At 38.1% G+C, this 24,219-nt stretch overlaps 1 protein-coding gene across 1 annotated transcript in view; it reads right to left on the bottom strand.

Annotated features, from left to right (window-relative positions):
- RPGRIP1L (RPGRIP1 like) overlaps positions 1–24,219 on the bottom strand; it is a 94,731-nt gene that overhangs the window by 51,510 nt on the left and 19,002 nt on the right. Inside the window, exons 7-14 of the mRNA XM_029926591.1 lie at positions 20,218–20,323; positions 17,507–17,653; positions 16,118–16,191; positions 9,998–10,137; positions 4,938–5,044; positions 4,580–4,630; positions 3,716–3,895; positions 3,054–3,171 (exon numbers count right to left, since the gene is read on the bottom strand). Coding sequence (XP_029782451.1) covers positions 3,054–3,171; positions 3,716–3,895; positions 4,580–4,630; positions 4,938–5,044; positions 9,998–10,137; positions 16,118–16,191; positions 17,507–17,653; positions 20,218–20,323 — 923 coding nt within the window. The remainder of the gene's footprint in view (positions 1–3,053; positions 3,172–3,715; positions 3,896–4,579; positions 4,631–4,937; positions 5,045–9,997; positions 10,138–16,117; positions 16,192–17,506; positions 17,654–20,217; positions 20,324–24,219) is intronic.

The raw sequence follows: 24,219 nt of genomic DNA, 5'->3' as shown, positions 1-24,219 counted from the left end.
AAATTTGGACGCTTAATTGACTGAGCCACCCAGGCGCCCCAACTGCTTTCTATTTTTAATTCAGATTTACTTCCTGAATTCCAGATCCAGAGATCTAATGGCTTGCTGGGCCCTCGGTCTAGATTCCCCTTGGCAAATCAAACTTGACGTATCCAAAATAGCACGTATCTGATACTGAAGTGTAGTCTCTTCTAGTTATTTCTGTACTTTGAATCTCAAGCGCTGGTATTAGCATTCATCCAGTTGTTGAAGCTTGATACCATAGGATCATTCTAGTGTCCCGTTCTCTTAACTCTCCCCACATCACTAGTATTCAACAGTGTTTCCCAAGCCTTTACAAATTTGTCCCTGTCCACTAATGCTGCATTTCTTACATTCCTAGTGTTTACCACCCAGATTATTATGGAACCCAAGGTGCTTCCTTCCTTCATATCTTACTCACTCTTCCTAATAACTATATTATCATCTCCAAAATGCAGTGCTGGTGTATTACTGCCTACCTTAAACACTGCTTACTAGTTTTCTGGGCAACTAAGGTTAAAACTCTTCAGGGTGGCAGGGGCTCAGTCAGTTAAGTGTCTGACTTGGCTCAGGTCAAGATCTCCAGTTTGTGGGTTCAAGCCTCACGTCAGGCTGTGCTGACAGTGGAGAGTCAGCTTGGGATTCTCTCTCCCTCTCTCTCTGCACCTCCCTGACTTATGCTTTCTCTTTCTCTCAAAATAAGTAAATAAAAAATCATAAAAAAATAAAAACCCAAACAAACCAAAACTGTTCAGGGTGGCACACAGGGACTTTATGATTTGTTTTTTTTCCAGCTGCATCTGGAGAGATTCTTGGGAGTTCCGTTTATTTGCAAATGAATGGCAGTGCTTTACATGAAGGGCATTTTCACCTGCCGCTTCTACTTCCTGGAAGGCCTTTCTTGCTTTTCCACAGTGGTGAATTCTCTCACCTTTGACGACTCCAAACCTGCTGTGTGGTGGTCTTCCCTGAGCCTTCAGGAAAAGCAGGCACTGACTCCTCAATGTTTCCTCCGTATCTCTCGCATTTTTCTAGCTTCACACCCCTCACGGTCAGGGACTACTGTCTGTTTACTTGCTCCATCTTATGGCTTCCTTGAGGGTGGAACCTGAACTTTTTTCCTATTTGGGTTCTCACTGCTCAGCACTTTGCTTAGCGTGCTTTTAGGAGCTTGAGCATGTTTATGGGATCAATCAGTGAATATTGGGGACTGATAAAATATACTGAAGATTTAGTAAGACCAAAAGGAATGAAAATCCCAAGCTACGTGACCTCGTTACTCAGGAAAAGTCATTTAAGCAAATTTTTATTGAGTACTACTTTATTTTTTTTAAATTCATTTTTTTAATGTTTTATTTATTTTTGATAGAGAGAGAGAGAGAGAGAGCATGAGAGGGGGCGGGGAAGAGAAAGAAGGAGACACTGAACCAGAAGCATGCTCCAGGCTCTGAGCTAGCTGTCAGCACAGAGCCTGACGTGGGACTCGAACCCACAAACGTGAGATCTGACCTGAGCCGAAGTCGGAGGCTTAACCAACTGAGCCACCCAGGCGCCCCTATTGAGTACTACTTTAAATAAAAGGTACATAACATTTTCACTGTCGGAAAACCCTGTTCAGGGGGATAAAGATATTTACTGACCCCTTTGACTCAGAGCACTGGTTCTCAAAGTGTGGTCTGGGAATGGTGAGGCTTCCTGAGGCTGATTTGGAGGTTTGTGAGGTCAAAACTATTTTTAAAATAATCCTGACATGACATTTGCCTTTTTCATTCTTACTCTCTCACAAGTGTATGATGGAGTTTCCCAAACTCTACATGATGTGTGATATAACAGATTGAATGCAGAAGCAGGTCTAAAAACCCAGCTGTTTTCTATTAAGATATATACCAAAATGTTTGCAAAAATGTTAATCAATTAAAAAAAAAAAAAGGAAAACAGTTTAAAACAATGTAACTTTTACTTTTCTTTTGTATGGAAAATATAGCTTTTTAAAAATAAATACTGCAAATTACGTTAACATGTAATGGGTTTATTACTGTTATTTTAGCCTGACATAAAATAAATATTTTCCAAATTTCTCACTTTTAATTCTTAATATGATAAGTATAATGGGTATGACCCAGAGAAGCAAGAGGTCACTGGGATCCTCAGTAATTCTGCAGAGTGTAAATTACAGCGACTTGAACACCGTATGGCAGGGGTCATGAACGAGAGACAAAGTACTTGGCATCGTAGAACTTAGGCTGCCGTCACAGGGAACAGGTAAAACTCCAACACTGAAGGACACTTACAGAGTACAATCCCCAAACACGCTTTCTGAGCACGTAAGAGGCGGAATGGTAAGCACTGAGGCGGTGTGTTTCAGTGTAGCCTTGCACCTGCGTCAGAGTCGCTCAGAGTTATTTCTAACTATAAGAGCACCGAGGGCCCCTGGATCTCTAGGGAGAGGGCCCGGGAAGCTACCTTTGAAACAAGTTTCCCACGTGATGTTCATACTTGCTGAAGTCTGGACACCACTGTACGGGCATTTCAGGTAGAGGGATGCCTGGGTAGGAGTGATGAGAGCCAGCTTCCTGGCACAGGCGTGCACTGCGTTTGGCTAGATTCCGAAGCGGCGTAGAAAGGGTGCATGGCAAGTAGAAAGGAGGGTTAGGTGGCACAGAGAAGCAGCGGCAGGATGGAGAAAGGTGGATCTGACAAGGGGTGAGCGGACTTGTTTGGCTGAGATGCACAGCTTGCTCAGAACAGAAATTCGAGATGAAGCGGTAAAGTTAGTTCTGCCGTGCTCCGCAAACTACTTTGAAACCTTGCCTGCAACACTGGATCCAAAAAGCAGTAGAAAGTTACTAAAAGTTCTTGAGTAGAAAAGAATCAGATAAAAACAAAGTTTCCGGTAAATTCTCATTACAGTTATGAATTGGAAAAAAACAATAGAGCAAAAAGAAATCGTGATGCAGATTTGGATGACATTTCCCACCGCTGTAAACTCTGTTCGTCTGGTTACAGCAGACAAGGAATTGTGCGCACCGTACCTTCTAGTTTCTGAATGCGCGCAGCTCTGGAATCAAGAAGATGAACATATTGTTCCACTTTGAGTTCATAATCGTGCTGCCAATTTTCCATCTTCTGGGTCACTGCTTCAACTTCTGTCTAAAAAAGTAAGAGACAACAAGTTTCAATACGTAGGATTCGTTCCGTTTTCATTGTTTTAAAGCGACTGTGACTCAAGGATTTTCCCAGCTCTTGGAGATAGGAGGCTCTGTAAACCACGGTTTTCTGACCTCAAACAGCTTCCCGTTTAGAAAATTATGCTTGGCAATGTTCATAAATCAGAACCGAAATGAACAAAACCCAAGATCCCCTTCCATGGGGGTGATTTTCCTGTTACAGGCTAAAATAAAACGCGGCTGTCGTGGGACGTCAAGGTGACTACAATCCATTTGCAGAATGTGCTAATATGAGCAAAGGTGGATTCATTGTTGCTATTTGGTCTCTAAAACCAGGGTCTTTAAAAGGATTATTTGTTTTTTAACTATTAACTCTAAGTACCCAGTTACGAGGCCACATTCCAGGCATGTGGTAATAAATGATAAGAGATGATAACAGATGATAATGCATAACACTGCTTAGAAAAGTAACTCATCAGTAGAATATTAAGGGAAATCTATTTTCCCGACTCCGTGTGGCACCTTACCTGATAATCTTTATTAATTTTATGTTGCATAATTAGCATGTTTCGTGTCTTTTCGAGCTCTTGCACGGTTTCCGCGTGAGTCGCTTGTAGCTCTCTCATGGAACGTTCTAGATCTTTGTTAATTTTATTGTCTACTTTCTCTAAAAAGGAAAGGTCTCCATTTTTTTGTGATTTTTGAGCCTAAAATAAAAATATGTTTTCTTACTGAAATAAGAGTTTCTAAAATATAATCATGTGAATTAATATAGATATGGCAAGGAACAATCATTAATTGAAAACAGATATATTTCCATTTTCCATCAGGAATAAAACAATCCTGATACGGGAAATATATTTACATAGACATTTGGAACAATTACAGAGAACTCAAAAAACAGTTTATTACTTCATGACATAAAGGAGAATCATGTACATTTATTTCTATTTCTTCAATTGATTAAATACTACACAGTGTTGATCTAAAGGGAAAGAAATGTATTTTCTTGAGTCTTCTTGTAAATAACAGAATATCCTTGAACTGAAAAATATCTTCTGGTAACATTTATAATTCAATATTTTACTTAAGATAATAGGGTGTACCAAGGTCTCTCAGGACAGAAAATTGTTGATTAGTGTTAGAGTGAGGTGTGTGAAAGTGAAATGTTTGTTACAGTTGGAGAAAGTGCTATAAATAAGAGTTTTTGAGGTCTATTTTAATGTAATTTTGATGTCATTATTAAATATGTATATGCTGTAACTCAATGTCACCTGACCACTTTCCTGAATAATTCATTCTCCAAGTATAAGGGTTACAGACAAGGGTCATCATTATGCTGAAACAGTTATATGTAGACATGAAATTCATGGTGAAGTTCAGAAAGTTACCTTTATAAGGAGGAGAGCTTCACTCAATTCATCAGCATTAATATCACTCTCCTGCAAAAGACACAGTTAGTAAAAAGCTCACAATGAGATATTAATGGAAAGTACAAGAGACATTCCAACTATGCAGATTATCCCCACGGACATGAGCCGCCTGATAGCGTGAATTAATAAACTAAGTAAAAGAGACATTATGACTAGTCAGAATCTCCTCCTGAAATGCAAGCTGTGTAATAACTGTGAATTAATAAACTCCGTAATATATTTGTCTTCTTCTGCTTTGTGGTATCGTGTTTCCTCTATGTATCAAATATTCATATAAACACTGGGAGCTTGTCTCCTAAATAAGAAAATAGTTCACCTGGTTGCAAAACTTCATGCGGTTTTGAAGTTCGTCGAGTTGTTGTTTCTGTTCCAGACACCGTAACTGTAGTTCTCTATTTTCTTGAATGAGTTTCTCATTTTGGTCTTAAAAATAAAGTCAATGCCGTTAGAAAGGTGAGAGAGCATGGGGTATATGAGCACATTTAAAATTAATTTAATTCCTGATACACGCCAAGCTCGATCTGGCACTGCTCTGGTCAGGGAGGCACTGACGCTAGCACCTCGACAGAGGCAGCAGGAGAACGAGGCGCAAACGAATGCTATCATGTGTCTACCAGATGATCCACTTGCTTATCAAAAACTGAAGACTTAAGTTCACAGTATTAATATAAGGAAATTGTGGCCTCTGGGACTTCAAAGGAACATTCTATCTAAAATACCTAAGAAAATATGTTTCTAAATCTATGATTTTTACTTACTTATTAAGGGTCCTGAAAGGCATGCAAAAAAAAAATTTTGGGGGGGGGGCACTTTTAGTGCTTTAATTGACTTCCTTGGGTTTTCTTTTTCCAATTTAGCATAAAGTCTTTTTATTAAAACAACATAATTTCACTGGTAATAACTAAATCTGTAATTCTAATCAACCACACTTTGAACAAATCTGCTAAGAGAGGAGGAATAGATTCGCAGCCAGGGCATGGCAGCATCAGTAATAATTCATGTGTGTTCTTTATTCGTTGAGTTCGTGCTGTTAATTAGTAGGACAAGGACTCAGAGCTCTCGCTAAGGAACAGAGACAGGTTACGTCCACCTAGGTTCTCATTTGCCTTGACCTGCAATCAGGAACACAGGGTTGAGCTACAGAAGACAGTAAATCCATAAAGAGACTAATTTTTCACTCCCTGCATTAAACATATGCTTAACTTAAAAACAAAAAATAAGCTAGCTAACAAATCTTTTCTTTAGACTCATGTTCTTAAGTGTAATCGTCAACAGGGTTCCTTGTCGGGGTCAGGTAACCTCCCCTTCGGCTCCCTGTGGACTAACTCCAAACCATGTCATCTAAAGTGTCTTCACTAATTTCATCCTATTTTCATAGATGTGTGTTAATCAAAAGTCCTCAAGTCAAGTTGTACATTTTTGTTTCCTTTCCTTAAAAAAAAAAAAGCAAGTCAACACATTTGCCAAGAATTCTTTACATGAATACATTTGCACGCTGAATGCATGTTATACAAAAATACATTTCTGACTTTTATAATGCTTTTGTGTCCCCAAGATATAAATACTACATGTAAATAAAAATCGTAAATTACATAATTAAGAAGAAATGGACTAAATTTGGATATTTTTAATGTCACATATTTCCTGGCAAACTAAAAAGTAAAAAAAGAAAGTGATTCTAGGGTATGCAGAGACATTTTAATATCAACTATATAAACATTTTAATCTTATCCATGAGAGGTTAAAAGGTTATCCTTTTGCTAATATTTAGTGACCTAAGTGAGAGTTTCCAAATGTGAACAGTACTCGGATATTTCGAAGGTAAAGGTCAACTATTTGTCTTTAAACTCAAAATTAGGATTAATAATAAAAGAAATTTTTGGAGCAGATAAACAACCTTTTCAGTTATAGGGTAGAGTGAGGATGCAGCACACTTTATCTTATGTTGGTTAGGTGAGAGAATCTAACAGGTAACAGAAAGAAGGTCAATATAATAAGAAAAATGTAAATCTAAAGGTGGTCGTCTTCTTGGCCTGCTAGAGGATCAGGGGTCTGGGGACGAGGGACAGTGTAAGGGACAGCACGGCGGCCTCTTTGTCCAGACAGAGTGCATTTTGATGGTGATTTTCATGCTCTCGTTTCTCTGTTCTTTCAATATTTCAGAGCAGGGTTCTAAGAATGAAATGCTGGTAGGTATAAATGAACTTATTCGAATGTTTCTTCCTTTGCTGATTTCTGTTTCAACAACAATGTCCCCGTTTCACGGGTATTTTTAAAGCTGGGGTGTTAGAAGTGGGAAAACAGCTTAGCGGTGGGGGAAGACACTACTGAATACGAGTATCTCTCTCTACTAGATTTTATGTAGAATCATCCATGATATTTTTCCCTTTCTCAAACTGTTTGTTGGGGATACGACTCTTGGGTCTTTTAAGAAGCACGGAGACGCTGTAGTTCAAAGAAGAGATAGACTTGCTGAATTATAATATGAAAAATCAAAGCATCCTGTACAAGATGAAAAATAACCTCCTTACCTTATGATTTGACAAAAAAGCAGGTTAAGCTAAACAGCATTTTATTCAAATGGGATAACATTTCACTCTTTTAAAATTATGTTCTTCAAGCACACCATTAATAAGCACAGTGCAGAGAACAATTCAACTAAACAATTTTCAGAGCTCCTTTGAGCTAATATCTTCAGCTGTGATCAATATAACCATATGCATTATGCTGAATTATGCATTTCAGCTAAAGATAGAAAGGAACTTTCAAAAGCAGGGCCCTTAAACACATGCAGTTAATTTAAGCATTAACCAAATGCAAACTGCATTTACATATTCTTCCCCCACATATTCACACAATCTGAAACTAATTTGTACCTTGAATAAAGAGGTGAGTATTCTCTAAAAATAATTTGCCAGTTAGATGAATGAGTCTAAGAAGCCAGGAAACATTTTCTGGCAAAAAACACTCGATAAATGAAAAGGTAAATGTGTGAAGAGACTTCAAAGTAGAATGAAACAATTTCAAACTCTGTAATACAAAAAGGAACTTTCTAAAGATCGAAAGACTTCCTTATATAGACAATCTCAATTTTTTTTGTTTAGTACTTCCCCAGAAAAAAAAAATGGCTCAAGGCTGTAATATTTTTCTTATAATCTATTGCAGCATGTTCACCCCAAAATCCCAAACTTCAGTCATTAGACTTATAAATTTCAGGGATTCAAGCAAAAGAACTAACAGACTTAAAGACTGAGTTCTAGCAATTCTTAAGAAAACAACTGAATAATTGTGTAAAGATTTGTGTAGAAAGATGTTTATGATACTTCACAAAATTGAAACTCTTTAAAAATTCATCAATAGAGTGTTAAGCAATCTTTGGTACAACCTCACACAGAAAACCAGGACAGATATTATAAATGATGATGACGTGGGTTGATATTTATACTCAAGGAACAATTTCATAATATAGTAAAGAAAACAAGCACATTATGAAAACTGTACTTATGTACATATAGAAACAATTCTGGGAGGACAAACATACAACTATTAATAGTGATTATCTTGTGGGGTGTGGGATTCTAAAATTTAGAACATCTTCGAAAATTTTTTTTGGTTTACTGGATTTTTTAATGGTATACATGAATTATTTTTAGTCTTTCAAAAAACCCAAGAAGACATAAAAGCTAATAAAAAAAAAGAGATGAAGAATGGATTAGGTGAATTAAAATGACTTTGCAACTGTGATTTTAATAATTTAAAAGAATCTTTGGAAATAATTGAACAATAGATACGTTAAAAAAAAAAAACCAAAAAACAAAACACCAAGTTTCTCTCCCCTTCAGAGTTTCTTTCCAGAGACCAATCCAGATGTTTAGAAGTAAGAGTTTTGAAATACTTGATATTTAGGGAAATCTAGAGAGCACAGAAATAAGATAGGTTGTTTTCATTTCTCTTCTTTTCAGAATGAGCAGTTTATATCTGTTTTTGGAAAGGAGAGAGGGAATACAGAGTGCTTCTACTTCCTTCCGTCAACAAGAATTTACTGAGCAACTGCTAAACAAAAGTACTCTGTTAAGTACCACGTTAAGATCAGGAACTGTGCATCTTTAACATCACTATTTATAAATAGCGGCCCATTCACAAATCATGTCGTCATTTTAGTCTACTTGCAATATTCTTGAGAAAAATTCACAAATAATTTTTCATGCAATATAACCACTTGGTAAATAAATACTGCATATATGTTTCACTGAAATTAAAACCACAGCGAGTGTAAATGTTCTGATTTCAGACTTCTTAAAGTGTTGGAAAAAGTCAGACCATATTTTTAAAATGTGATCACTTAGAAGATGGATTCCCATTTCAGGGATGTCGAAAAGGGGAAAAGACTCCCTCCTATAGTTAACAAAATATGGCATTGTGAGCTAGATCAATACATAGAGTACTGACTACATTTGTAATTTGTTTTTAACCGACCTTGCATTAGACATTGAAACGCTCACATGCAACAGAATTACAAATGTTCAAAAGGAGCAACCTTATTATCACATCACTTGGTTTACATAAAGGATGAGCAACAGATAGATACAACACTTGAAGCAAATAATTCAATTCCCCTGTTGTGCGCTTGTGTGTATAAGGTAGTAAGTCAGACATCTACTTTAATTATGATTATTTTACATCCCTGAGATGAGAGGGGTGAGCTCTGTGACTCGTGCATGAAACTTATTAATGATTATTATTTTAGCAGGGACGTCTTGACAGGTCTTCCTAGTATTTAAGTTCACTGTCACAGAGTAGATCTAGACATCTCATTATCACAGAGATTGTCCCTGTCCGACCTACTGAAACTGGTAAGCAACTATTTCTGCTCCTCTGTCATCTTACACTGCTTTGTTTTTGTTCCCGTTGCGCATGCCTATTTAATTACTGTCAGTTTCTCCCTATAGAATTTGTGTTGCGTGAGGGCAAGGCCTTGGTTTTGCTCATGGCTGTATCCCTAGAACTTAGAGCGTGCCTGGCACAGACTGGAGGCTCAGGAATTGTTTGTTGACTGCTGAACACAAACAGGCTCAACAACAACAACAACATTAAAAGACCACCTAAATGAAAGTATCTCTGGTGAAAAAAACAAAAGAATTCCTTTGGCATGTATGTGAGGCTGAGTAAATGGAACTTTCGAGCCACCGCTGAACTCATGAAAGTGGACGGCTGTTAAGACAAGCTACATACCACCCCCCGCCTCTCCACCGGCCCCCCATATATAGCAAGGTGCCTGGCAACGCAGTAGGCGCCACCGTCCGTGCTGCCCGAGCCAGTGAACGGCAACGAGTGGCACGCGGGCCTGAAGGGAGTCGGTAGTCGTTTCGTATGTACCTCTTTCGGCTTTGACTCTGTCAAGGATTTCGGTTTTGTCTGTGAGGTCAGACTTTAAGGCCGTCTCGAGTTGAGCGATCTGCACTTTCAGCTGCTGCTCCTTTAACTTCCATTGCTCCTCCTGGGCAGCACTGAAGGCACTGCAAGACACACGTGACAGGCAGAGGAGAGCCCGGGGATCGGCTGCGAGCGAAAGCGCGCGAGAAAAGCTTTTAGTGGCACAGAGACCACTGTCATCATGTCTTAGGAATTAAGTAAACATATGCTGGTCTGCTGCTGTTGAAACCAAGGCGCCTTTCTCAGGCTGCGGTTAGGAAACATGAAAGGCTTTGTGGGATGAGCAAAGGAACTGGCCTTAATTTAGAGCTCTCCAGTCAGAAAAGTTGGCAGCGTGCAGCTTTTGTGGGGCTCGTAAAGGAATTCAGATACTGCACATGCTCCAGCGGAGTCTGCAGTTCCAAACCTCAGCCTTCGGCCTCGGATGAAACTATTCTCTCCCACATACGAAGCCCCTTAATTCTGAGAGAAAGGGGCTCGCCACCTGATCTCTACTTCTAGAATCTGAAACTTTGACGGAGTCTGTGCTAGTAACACACTCAAACTTTCAGCCGTGAAAGGGCATCGCATTGAAATACAAGACGGCGACTGTGCTGTTAAGGAGCAGTGATAATGTAGTTTTTGTCCTAAGAAATCAAACAGCGTTAACTGGCTAAGAACAGAGTTTTACTTGTAACATGTGACTGGGATGAAACCCTAGTAAGCACACCCTGGTGAGAAAGAATGATGAAGATAAGAGCGTGGCAGTCTAGAGCACCGTTAAAATCTACTTGTGATTAAATCCCAACATCCACTTATGCCAGTGGTTTCCAAATGCTGATAACTAAACACTGGTGCCGGGCCAGCTATACTAAATACTGGGGGAGATTTAAAAATGAAGATCCCGGGGCCCAGGAATCCAGAGTTTTGTAAAGCTTCTGCAGGTGATAACCAGGTTTTGGAAAAACTGCCCTTGATCTGTATTTCAGCAGAAAACTATTATCTGTGAAGCTTGATATGACTGAATAATTGCCAGCAGTGTCAACCCTTCTTATTTTAAACCCAGTAAGTGAGACAAAAATTTATAAAATCTGGTTTTGTGCCGATGATAAAGTAAATGGAAGAAAAACTTATTACTGAAAATTGCCCTTAATGTTGCTCCCAGCTAGTCTTGAGGTTTTACTCCAAAAAAGATACTTTTCTGGGAGGCATAGCTTTCAGAGGAACAGAATTATGTATCTATTTTACATTTTGAATGCTTTTATTGCATTTAAAATAATTTGAGCTTAAAAATAAATGAAATTCTAGAAGTTTCTCTAAATATGGCATCTGTTTCGTCTATCAAAGTTCTCATTTCACATATGGAACCTTAAAAAAAGGCATGAACCTATATACCGATATTTTAAGTTAATTTGATCAAAGGTACAATTACCTGGACTTAAATGAAATCCAAACAAAATACGTACTTTAAATATTAAAGAATATTCCTTTACCTTTTTTCATTTTAAAAAATAAAGACCAAATATAGTTTCTGTGTCTGGTCAAATTATATAAACTAAACACACACACATGTATGTATGTGGGTGTACGGGTATGCGTCCGTGCGGTGTGCGCACGCGCGCATGCCCGTGTGTGTCTTGTATTATTAAAAACATGTACTACCCGGAAAAAAAAATTAGCATGATGAAATAGGCACAATTATACATTATATCAGACGCCAAAAATTAGAAACAGTAGTGTTCCAATAGCATTAGTACCAGCAAAAAGATCACCAACAGTTAATCTGGCAGAAACATCAGAAGCTGTATGTGTTTAAATTAAGAACAATTTAGCAGCCTGGTTTTTCCAAACCCACAAAATACTAGTGTAAATCAGCATAAGTCAATCTGAATTTAGTCCACTGCTATCTTCCCTCTAAATTTAGGATTACATTCCACTGGAGTTTCATGAGGAATTCCTTTTGAATTTACTGTATTCCTCTATGCTTGGAGCCATCTGTGTAACTATAAATGGTGAGCCACATCTGGCTCCATTTTCTTTGTAAAGGCTGTGTACATGATTAAATCTGCATATGAGAACAGTCTTCGAGAACCTTTTATTCATGAAAATGTTTCTGTATATTGCCTACAGTGACAACCAAGGGTGGGGGGGGCATGATAGTTGGTCTGTGTGCACATTTCATTTGTTACATTATGTTGCTGAGGGGAGAAAACGTCCGTCCACAGCTGGATGCCTGTCCAATGGTGCCTGTGCTCACTGGCACGTCCACTGGCGGTCATGGGTCAGCGGACACTCTTGATCAACAACATGACCAGATTGAAATAAAAGCTAAAGAGCTCATCTCCACCCTAAGGCCTTTTATCTTACAGAAGAAATTCTACTTATTCCCATGTTTAAGGGCACCCTAATGTGAAAGAGAGGGAAGAATACGCTCTAAATCATCCATGAAGAAGTCCATAGGTACTTTAGTTAGGACCTAATGCAAATTAAATACATAGTTATATAGGGATAGTTCACTTACTGAAGGAAAAGAATGCCCCGAATGTACTCAGTTTGATTTCTGAGAAGCACAAAGTGCTCACATTCGGTCATATGAACTTTCGCGATTCCTAGAAGACTGCAGGGGGCAGGTGCTCACTTCACAGAAAGGGAACCCGGAGAGCATACGGGAGGTCAGCAGTGCTCCGTTTATTCTGGATGGTGGATGGCTACTAATGACATTGTAGAAACCTAATCTCCCCAGTTCTCAAAAACGGTTAATACCCCTTCGAAAACTAGATCAAGTCTTTTTTTCTTAAAATAGGTATTCGTGTCTCTGGATCCTCCCTCAAATGGACTAAATCTGAGTTGGACGGTGATGGGAGGCTGGGGAAGTTCCTAGGGGGAGGTAAGAGCTGTGCTCTGCTGTTTGCCAGGTTATCCACATGCGCCACAGCTGAAGGACTACCGTACTCATCAGTGCGACCACCCGAAACTCTACCAACTCCAAGATGGGGCGCAGCTTTGCAGCACTGTAGTGTAGAGTTCCTCTCTGACCACGTAGATTTAATCGCAAAAAAGTTTCTTCTGAATTTTCAAATGGAGTGTTTCTTAAATAAGGTTATACTTATTTCTTGACATTGTATCAAAAATGTTTTTGCATATTAAAATGTGCTCATTCCAAACACTAACATGAGGGTTTTATCTTACCAGATGATTCTCTAACATGTCATATGTCAAGTAATAAACACATTCAAAATTTCATTTGGGAAAGGAAGATGAGAATGTAATCTGCAAATCATATTTTTCTCCTGAAAACTAGCCAGGTTTGAATAAAACAACTGCTCTCCTTTCAAAAACATGCTATTGCTCTGAGTAAATTTTATTTAGTTCTTGATGAGCACTAGTTGTTGGCAATAATGATAACAGCACCATGGAATACAAGAGGTTTAGAGAATCTTAAAGACGACAGTGATTTTTGTAGAAGTTTCTCCAAGTTTGTTTCTGAAAACATATTATATTTTAAAAATTCGTATTAGAGAATTTTACAGCTCTGTTTGCTATCATGTGTGCTTGCTGGGTTTTGTGCTTAAGTGATGTTACTTTTTTTTCTTTTTTGGACACAAAATGTTTTGACACTCATTACACACATTTACTTCCAGATATCTCACACGAAATTCATGTGTAAGGAGCATCATGAAGTCTGTTTTTAATGTGACAGGAAAAAAAATGTGGCTCGAGCATAAAACATTAAAAAAAAAAACCCTTCAAAGTCAGATTTACACTCTCAGATCATCTTCTAATAAGGAGAGATAAAGTTTCATGGTGATAAAGTAAATATGAGAAAAACATGTTTCTCTCAGAATTCCAGTTATGCATTATTCCCAGCTAAGTTTAATGTTTTTTATTCCCAGTAGGTATGTTCAGTAAATCCTCAAGTAGGGAAGTAGAAAATGTGTAACAGCCAAATGGCACTTATTTTCTTGTATTAAGACCATGTTAAATTATTTGAAATTACAAGATGTTGGAGATAAATATAAATCAATAAAAATTCCTGAATGTATAGTAGTTCTGTTATGCCAGGAATGTTTCCCTTCCACGGAACCAGTTTTCCAATGCGATTAAAATTAGAGAGATAGTGAAGCATAGGGGGAAAAAAATCAAGGTTTAGAGTCAAAAGAATTGAGTTTGGTCCTTTACTGGAGTCTCAGCAATGCTGTGTGACTCTGTACAAGTCTCTTAATTTTTCTTGAGTCTCAGTTCCCTCATTTCTAAAATATGGTGACAACATTATTTCCTCTGCCCTATAATGCAGTGGTTGTGTGATCTATATACTGAAATTTGGAAATGTCAAACACATAACTACCAAATACTTAGATATGGATCACTATAAACCTTGACTGTTTTATAGAAATGAGAATACAGAGGCACCTGTGTGGCTCAGTCGGTTAAGTGTCAGACTCTTGATTTCAGCTCAGGTCATGGTTTTGTAGTTCATGGGTTTGAGCCCCACATCTGGCTTTGCGCTGATAACATGGAGCCTGCTGGGGATTCTTTCTCCCTCTTTCTCTGCCCCTCCCCCACTCCTCCTTCTCTCTTTCTCTCTCTCTCTCAAAATAAATAAACTTAAGAAAAAGAGGTATAATAAATGCTTTAGGTAAACTTAATCATGGTTGATGAGCGAGGGGCCAGAAGAAAGCCATAGGGCCAAATGATCTGGAAGGGGTCCACGGCAGAACCCACAAAGATTTTTCGTCCGTCTGTCCTTGCTAGAGAGCCCCAGAGATTATTATTTTCTCCTCCCAGATCTTATTTTCACTGATGTCTGAATCTGCTATCGATGATGGGCTTAAAAAAATTTTTTTTTAATGTTTATTTATTTTTGAGAGAGAGAGAGAGAGAGAGAGAGAGAGAGAGAGAGAGAGAGAGAGAGAGCAAGCAGGGGAGGGGCAGAGAGAGAGGGAGGCACAGAATCTGAAGGCAGCTCCCGGCTCTGAGCTGTCACTACAGATGTGGGGCTGGAACTCATAAAGTGTGAGATCATGACCTGATTCAAAGTCAGATGCTTAACTAACTGAGCCCCTCAGGGGCCCCTGCTATTGATACCCCTTAACAACATGGGCCACTATGCAAAGATCATCAACACTAGTAGGTAAATAACACACATGATCCATGCCACTGGAACGATGCCCAACATTAATCTGCATATCTTTTCAAAGTAAAAATAAATAACAGCCTATCCCTATACTCCTTAGTTATTTGTTTATAAAATGTAAATCAAGGTTACAAACATGGAAAAACCTACTGTTAACAAGGGTGTTGGTACATCAGATGGCTATTTTGTGACGTTTCAGAATATGATCAATAAAAGCAACCTTTGAATATCTGCTCTAGCATACATCTTCCAAGACGCATAGGAAACTTATTTTCATGTAAGCCTGTATTTACCCTTTATCAGTTATCACGTATAGAAAAGACTTAAAATATGCACATGTATGTGGACACGCACATAGATATCTGTAGCACTTGACTAAACTTGGCTGTGGTACAGGATTTTGTTTCTAAAATTGTCAGAAGGGATTAATTTTTAAAATACCATAATTCTGACATAGATTAAAAGACAAAATTGAAGTAGCTCCTTAAAATTTATCTTGAGGGGCGTCTGGCTGGCTTAGTCAGGAGAGCATGGGACTCTTGATCTCAGGGTTGTGGGTTTGATCCCCATGTTGAGTGTAGAGATTATTTATATAAACTTAACATGGGCATTTACAATACCTACACTTGCAGGTTGCCGTGAGCCACTTATACTATGAAGAGTATTTATTTAGCACCGTGCCTGCTCTTTATGGTTTCTGTCCAATAACTGAGAGCAGTTGTTACTGGCAACACAGTAACATGGTTTTCTATTTAGAGCCTACTGGTCAGGTTAAAGAACTTATTACAAATGCCCCCAAAAAGCTAATTTTTCTTTTATAACATCTATATATTTTTTTTACCATCACCCACTGTTGATTCTTTAATCAACAGTAGATATTCTGACCTCCACCGCTTTGATATAAAGGATCTCAAAGAAGAGAACGAGAGAACACATGTATCATGACTTACCTGTTATAAAGTTTGTCATAGTTCTCCTTTAAAAGTTCCCGTTCCTTTTCTAAGTCATTAATTCTATCCTGCAACTAAAATGAAAAGAAAATTACACACTGGGTGATTATCATCTAAAACTACATGGGGGTAAGATAACATGAGAGGAGGCTAACATGTTTTAGTCTTGATTTCCAAATTGCAGCTGCTAACTGGTCAACTAATATTGTCTGTATTTCATTTAGCACTGATTTTTTCTAAGTTGTTAAGTTAACATAAAATTAATATTTGTTTTAATTTAGTAGAAACGTATGCACTGCTTTATGCCGACGTGCCAAAACTCAATAAAGAATGTGTTAAAAGTTTGCTATGAAGTCTGGGAAACATATTTTTTACTTCCCTCCCTGATGAATTCCATCATTATATTAATTTTGTGTTAATTTCCAATTGGCCCATAAAAATAAAAGTATTACCCTTTCTTTTGGTTTGTGGTTCAAACGAACTGTGTTAAGGACAATTTACTCTGAAGACCTAATTTCTTATGTTACCTGGAGTTTACAAAGAGTCGGTAGCACATGTTTTAAATAAATGAATGAATAAGTAAAATTGGATACCTTGTTTTATCCTAATGAATAATATTTTTAGAAACAAACCGAGGGTAATCATTAAACCTTTATGACTACCATGTAGCTTTCTGTATTTCTGTCTAGCATTTATGTTTAAAGTTTTATTCACCAGTGTATTGTGTAGTTACAATCCTTTCCCATGGATCAGAGCACTCTTAAAATTCATTTCCATTTTCATAACTCCCTTTTGATGCAAGTATGAGACACAGTAAAGATTCTCCCCAAGATCAGAACGGAACGTAGGCGTCTTATTTCATTGCCTTATTTCATTTGTTCTTGAAGAACAAATTTAAGAGGCTACAGAAAGAGATTGTGCTAGCTGAGGGACACGAGTAGGGACAATAATAGAAAGATGAGTTTTCAAACAACTTCCTAGAAAAAAATTAGTTTCACAAAACTGCTGATGTTGCAGAGCAGAATATCCTTCTCCCCAGAAACAGATGTGGATTCCTCTAACTGTGTCTTGGTGTCCTGAATGGCTAATAAGATGTTAAGGCTGAGGGAGTTCAGTTCCATAGGCAAGTGTCGAAACGTGTCTTCTTTTCCCTCAAGAGTCAACCCTTTAGGTGAACAGCAGATATCAGCACATTGGCAAGTGTTTTTAAGCACTGATTTGCTTCACACGTGACAAACGGACTATGTTTTGCTGTGCTCAAAGCACCAGGTGTGTAGTTTGGGATTTTGAAAGAAATGCACTGCTTGCAATGTCTCTATTTTACTTTTACAAAACAGTTACAGAGAAGTTTTAATGCGACCCATGGCTACTAAGCTCTTGGGGGCTTACCTCTTCTACTCTTCTTTCAGAAAATGTCACGGAATGTAACTGTTTCTCGAGACTGCAGCATTTTAAACGCTGCTCTTTGAGCTGCATATTTAGCTCATCTCCGTTGGCCATCAAGGCGTCGTGGCTGATCCGGAGGGTTCTTTGCTTCTACAAAACAAAATCATTTCGAAATTATTCTTGGGTTCCACGTGAAATAAGTGACTACAATTTTATAAGTGAATTTACTCCTGAAGTTCACATTATACAGGTTATTCTTCAACTCACGAACGATGTGTAAGTGCTACTTGTGCATGAAGATGCTCTTGACCTAAGTGTGTAATCAAGAAAAAAATATAAGAGTTTTCTTAGCACAGAGTCACATAATGCAAACTTTTTGTCCTTTATTTTACTTCCTCCTAGTTTTTAACTGGTTGATTAGTGACCAGTGAGTAAATAGGTTTTGGCAAATTTTTTTTCTTTCTGTTGTGGTTATAGTGGTTGGACATGCTGTCTAAAAATGCTGCCGCATGGCTCAAAAATAAATGCTGACCACAGATAATGAAACTTGAAAGGATCTGTCACCACAGCATATAAACAGCCTAATAGAAGGTTAGCTTCTAATTTTAATACAATTAGGTTGAAATGTTCAATTCAGTAAAATACTTATGTAAGTATTTTTTTTAATTTTTAAACTTATTTTTATTGTAAGTAATCTCTATGCCTAAAGTGGGGCTTGAACTCATCACCCTGAGATCAGGAGTCACAGCCTCACCGACCGTGCCAGCCAGGCCTCCTAATCTTATTAATTTTTAAAATGGCATTGATGAATATATTTTAAATTTTAATTTATATCCTTAAATGTTAACTACCTTTCTTTTTTTTTTTTTTTTTTTTTTTTGCTGTTTATTTACTTTTGAGAAAGCATAAGCTGGGGAGGGGTAGAGAAAATGGGACAGAGGGCCAAAGAGGGCTCTGTGCTGACAGCAGTGAACCTGATGTGGGCCTCGAACCCACGAACCATGAGATCATGCCCTGAGCCAAAGTCAGATGCCAAACCTACTGAGCCACCGAGGTGCCCCTACTTTTTTTTTTTTAATAAATAAGAAAGGTGATGAGGATGTTATCTTTTCATAGAGACCATGACCATAACATGTAATGGCTCATCTGCTAATTAAAATCACTTAAGTTCTGGGGCACCTGGGTGGCTCAGTCAGTTAAGCATATGACTTTTGATTTCGGATCAGGTCATGATCTCATGGTTGTGAAATGGAGCCCTGCGTTGGGCTCTGAGCTGGAGGTGAACGATGCTTAACATTCTCTTTCCACCTCTCCCCTGCCTGTGTGCTTGCACGGCATACACATCCTCTCTCTCAAGAAGTAAAAAGAAAAATCTGAAATTCTTTAATCATTTAAAAGAAACATTGTTACGAGTAACTGGAGTTCAATTTTTGGTGATCTTGGTATTATTGTAACACATTATCTTTAATCAGCTTTCCCTGGGCTTCCTACCTCATTCATGGAAGCTGTTGGTCTGAACTTCTCGAGTCTTTTCTTTACCCAATGTCAGTCCACAAAAGAGGAGCCTGTGCTGTGGGAGACACTAGCTATTGTAGGTACTGGAAGAAATACTTGGCATTGCTGTTAAATGAAAGTCAAGTGGTCAAAGTGACAGAAGAATGTGACATCACTTTTTATTTCCTTTCCTACTTTCCCATGTTAGAAAAGGCCCTCAGCTCCATGTTTTCTTAATTTCTCTCTTGTATCTATGGGTAGCCAGTGCTATTGGCTCCACTGTCTGATTAGCCTTCCCTCCTCCATAAACCTTCATATTTACAGGGAGGGCAGTTACTACTTTGCATTTAAGGAGGCTCCTACAGGATGGAGAGCACAAACCAGAGTACAGGTTGGAAAACATTTATCTAATTTGAGAGTAAATTTAGGCTTCCGATGACCCTACGCTTGCCATCAGTTTACTGCTTTCCTGGTCTCAGTACTTCAAAGAAAGTACTGCTTCATATGAATTGTGTTCATCTGGAATGTTTGGGGGCTCATTAATTCCACAACCTATGTTATTTACGCAGTGCCAGGCAATAGGAGCCTTCTGCTGGCATATTCCTGTGGGGCCGTGGCCTCGTTACAGCGGCCAGAGGGGTGAAGAGTCCCACGTACTGTTGACCTGAATGATCAAGAAGCAAAAGTAGTACACTGATAGTTGGCATGATGGGTACTCAAATATTCTGTGATAATGGGAGGTAGCGACATAACAAAACACATCACAAAACGATTGAACAAAACCTGATCACTGACCTATTTAGAACTTGGTCTGTCTTGGCTATTTCATAAATGCTTAGAACTGAAGAGATATGCAAATATGTCTAACCCTTCAGTGCTGTGTGCCCATATGAATTCAGATAAAGGAGTTAAAATAAATTTTCTTGGCATGAGATAATTTATGATAAATATGTTTATTATTTTAAGATGATGCAGATATTTATAAACAGTCCAACTGGTTAGTTATTTCTTTAGCTATTACGTTATAAATTACAAAGAAGACATGAAGTGAAAGTATAAGTGTGTAAGAATAAAAAAAAGAGCATCTTCAAAAATAACTTTTTAGTGTTACAACCATTCTATTTAAAAAATATAACTTAAACACTCTCTCTCTCTCTCTCTCTCTCTCTCTGAACCTTTGTATCTATGTATCACCATAATAAAATAAATGATCACAGTACCTCTTGAAGCTGAATAAATTTTCCTTCCAATACTGACAGAGCATTGCTTTTCTCCACTAGTTGTTTATGAAGCTTAATCATTTCTACGTTGTCCCGAATGTTTGACCTTCAACAACGTGTTTAAGAAAAAGAGAGACAGAGTAAAAAATCCAAGGCAAAAGAAAACAATCTGTGGTGGACTCATAATTTTCCACTAAAAAGTTACCCAGGGAATATTTACACACTTGCTTCTCCGTCACCAAGGTTTTTAGTTTATCACACACTTAGTATTGATTCATTAAAGCCAACCAGTCATTGCTCTTGAACTGTCAGAAATTCATAGGTTCTCAGAGTTTGAAGGGAGACCCAAATATGATGACTTGTGTCACCTCTACTACACTTTGTACTATATGCTTAAAACCGTTTCACAGCGTCCTGAAGGACGGTGCAAAAGGACGGGAGCCTACAGCACAGTGATCGTCCTGTCCCGCACTTCAGACCTACTTTAAGGACGATCATACTACGGCTTTTCCCTAAGACAAAACTATGCAAGACAGCCACTCATCTTCCCGCCACTCCCTTGAAACAAATGGTATCATAAGATTACCATTTATTGGAGTTTCCTCCTGGAGTTTCAACTTTTCAAAATATTTCCCCAAAAAGTGACTTAGCATTTTATACTAATAATGCCCAAAGCTGGCATTTAAATACGTTGCAGATGTGCCTTTAGCTGTAAGAGATCATTTAACGTCCACAGGGTATATAGAAACTCTATATGCTGCAATACTAGTTTGTATTTTTCCTACTGAGATTAAAGCAAACATAGAATTTAACAGGAAGATCTTGTTAAAGGTTAATCATAGATCTAAATGAATACCCGTTTTCAAAAGGCATTTACTTTCCTGACAGAGAAAGGTTCTTTAATTTAATATGTTTTACTTTCAAAAGTATTTAAAAAATTGTGAGGCTCAGTTTTAGACTTTATTGTTTTTTAAAAAAAGTAAACATAAAAATTTTAGATTCAGAAAATTATTTCAGGGTTTAAAGTAAGTAGTTTTACTTCCAAAACTTATCTAGCGTACACATATTGGAAAAATTGTCACAATGTCCTACTGGAACCAGAAAATGGACTACAAAGCTCACACATCTGTAAACCAGCTGAGGACTTGAAATACTTAATTTTCCTCTTTGATATTTGAAAGTTCATTGTATTTTGGCATCGGACAGTTAGTTGTCCTCACACCGAAGATAAACAAGTCCAAGAACCTGGATCTTACCCAGAATACAGTCTTAACACAATGTTAAAATAATTCTGTGCCTAAAACACGCTAACTAGTAGTTAGCACACATTCAGCACTCTCCCCCTATGATTCCCCACTGCGTGGTCTGTACTTGCTAAAAACATTAGAACATGAAGGAGGAAGACGTTTTAAAGAAGTCTAATAAAAAAAGTCTTCATTTTTTTCATAATTATAAGTCAAAACAAAGCCTCCTCTGTTTTCCTCAGAATTACTTGGTTTGACCCCTCAGCACTAAGTGACAGTTGTTCTATGGAAGAACAGGATCCTTTTCAAATAATTTCAAATCTTTTCTTATATGTTCAGTTGTCTCTGATATTTTATTCTTCTGGTTTTTAAGGATGTTAATATTTTTAAGAAAGTCTACACATATACGTTTGAGTAATAATACTTTAAGTATTATTAAAAAAGAATTTTTTCCAATAACCCATTTAGTCACATGGGGTCACAGAAAATAGCAGGTTTTAATTCTGAATTTTCTTTGTAAGGCAAAGGCCGGTAAGCGACTTTCAAGAACTCTCAGGATGGTTTAACGGGTGGATGCTTCCTTGAATATTTTCCTTAAATTCCTCGAAGATCGCACTTTTCTTTCAAAACACTGCCAAGAAAAGTGACTTAGTGTTTTATGCTAGAAATGCCCAACAGGTGGGCACAAGGACGACTGAGATGGTGAGAAAAACAACGATCACGTGGTGCTTTCGGCAGGAATGGGTTTGCCGAGAGCGCACCTCTTCTGGCACGGTGCGGCCCCTGCAGACACCTTTGATCGTTATCCTCAGGTGTCAGGTTTAGGGGCTTTATCCAGGAGTCATCATTCTGATTAGATATTCTCGAGGCTAACCCTGAGAAGGAAACGCTGACTGGCTGCTCAGCTGCAAGCGCTAAGACATAAAAGATCACCATCTACAACGTGATAGATGTGGTCTGGCCTCCAGGAAGGCGTACAATGAAAAATCGACTCCGACCTGACAACCGACTCAACATCCTTACGTAGATGAAATATGATAGAAGAATGAGGGTGGAAACGAGAGGGACAAGAGGGAAGGGAATGTCACAAGAAGCTGACAAGGAATGTGAGGTTGCTGACAGGCAAGAGGGGGCCAGGGTCGGTGCTTGGAGGCTTGGCCTGGACCTCGGCACACTGGGAGGAGGGCCTCAGGTTGGTTCCTTTGAAGAACAGAGATGGGGCTCATTTTATAAGTGGTATTTTCAGTGACCACCACATCCTACTTTCTTGCTCTCTTTCATGCACCGTGATGGGGACGTCAGATCTGCAGGAGGATGACGTTCTAACAGAAAGAACAATCTATGGTAAAAATACTCAGAGGAACTCTGACAGTCATGCGGAAATTCATACATGCTACATTACACATGGTGAAATGATCTGCAAACAGATATCAGGCAGACTAATTAGGGGCTTTGTAAAAATAAATTTCTCAAATTTTTCAACAAGGATTTTGGAAAAAACCTTGGACAATTAAGTTGGAAAATGCGGTTTCTTTTCTTTTTCTTGTTTTTTTAAAATAGACATATTATTTAGAATTACGATCAAATCTTCTAAAACGATTGGAAGAGTTGTTGGCCCATCTCTAGATTAAAAACAAACTGAAATAAATTAGATTTTATGTTGAAAAAAGTAATCCAGTTCAACAACCTATGTGCCAAGTTTCCCTCATATAATTGGAAACAGTCAAGCAATAAACTCTGAAAAAGGAATTTCTAATGGAAGCCTTGAAAACACTTGACTCCGGCTTTGCTACTGGGTGCCATAATAAATCCAGAAACTTAAAACCTCAGATATACGGGAGAAGGAAAAACTTTCAGTAGAGCTATGTAATGTACAGTCTAATATGAAATCTTAAGAGGCAAAAATCTTTCCTCCAGAGAAAGTTTCTTACACTTCATTCCCTGCGCACATAACTCTCTCGCCCCACCCCCCGAGCCCCTATGGCCATTTCACTTTTCGTTACAGTAAGGATTATGAATGCTAAAGAAAGTCTCTTGATTTTTTTTTGAGGCAAAAAAGTTATAATGTAGTATTTAGCACCGTTTAGAAGAGAGGGCGGTAGAATACAGAAGCTAGGCTACGAGATTCTGGAAAGTAGATGAGTAAAATATGACAGAATGCAGAGGCTCCTTTTGATTAATAGTTTTAGGCTGACTAAACTTGGGGCATAAGGTTGAAAACAACCTTAAAATTAAAACACCTCTACAGCAGTTCAATTTTTTTTTTTTAAACAATGGCAGACATTCTGTAAGTTTATTGTGACAAGTAATGCAGGTCATCTTATAGCTTTTACTAGGGATAAACAGATAACAGTCACTAGCAGTGTAACAATACTGAGTAAGATTACAGAAGGTTGCTAGTAAATTAAATGGAATAAGCTTTACTAAAATAGCTGAGGAGAGTCTATTTGAAATGTAATGGTTTTTGCTCAAAACTGCCACTTGACTTTATAGGTGAAAATAGTGCTCTCTGTTTTAAGATTGTATAAAGGAAAAAATTCACCTGTGTCTGTTTGTTTGCCTCTGGAACATACCTTCCTTGCGGTGGTGGGTCAAAATATAAATCAGAGCTCAGTATTTTCCTACTCTCAACACCCACGAGGAATGGAGAGAAACATTTATGCCAAGCGCCACATGCGTATAAACATTCTCTTATGAAAATGGAGGGAGTACTCCCAAGTTGGAGACAGGAAGACCTGAAATCCTGGCTGATTGTCTT

Source organism: Suricata suricatta, chromosome 16, assembly GCF_006229205.1.
Source record: "Suricata suricatta isolate VVHF042 chromosome 16, meerkat_22Aug2017_6uvM2_HiC, whole genome shotgun sequence".
Taxonomy (NCBI): domain Eukaryota; kingdom Metazoa; phylum Chordata; class Mammalia; order Carnivora; family Herpestidae; genus Suricata; species Suricata suricatta.
This window is presented reverse-complemented; position numbering and strand designations above follow the sequence as displayed.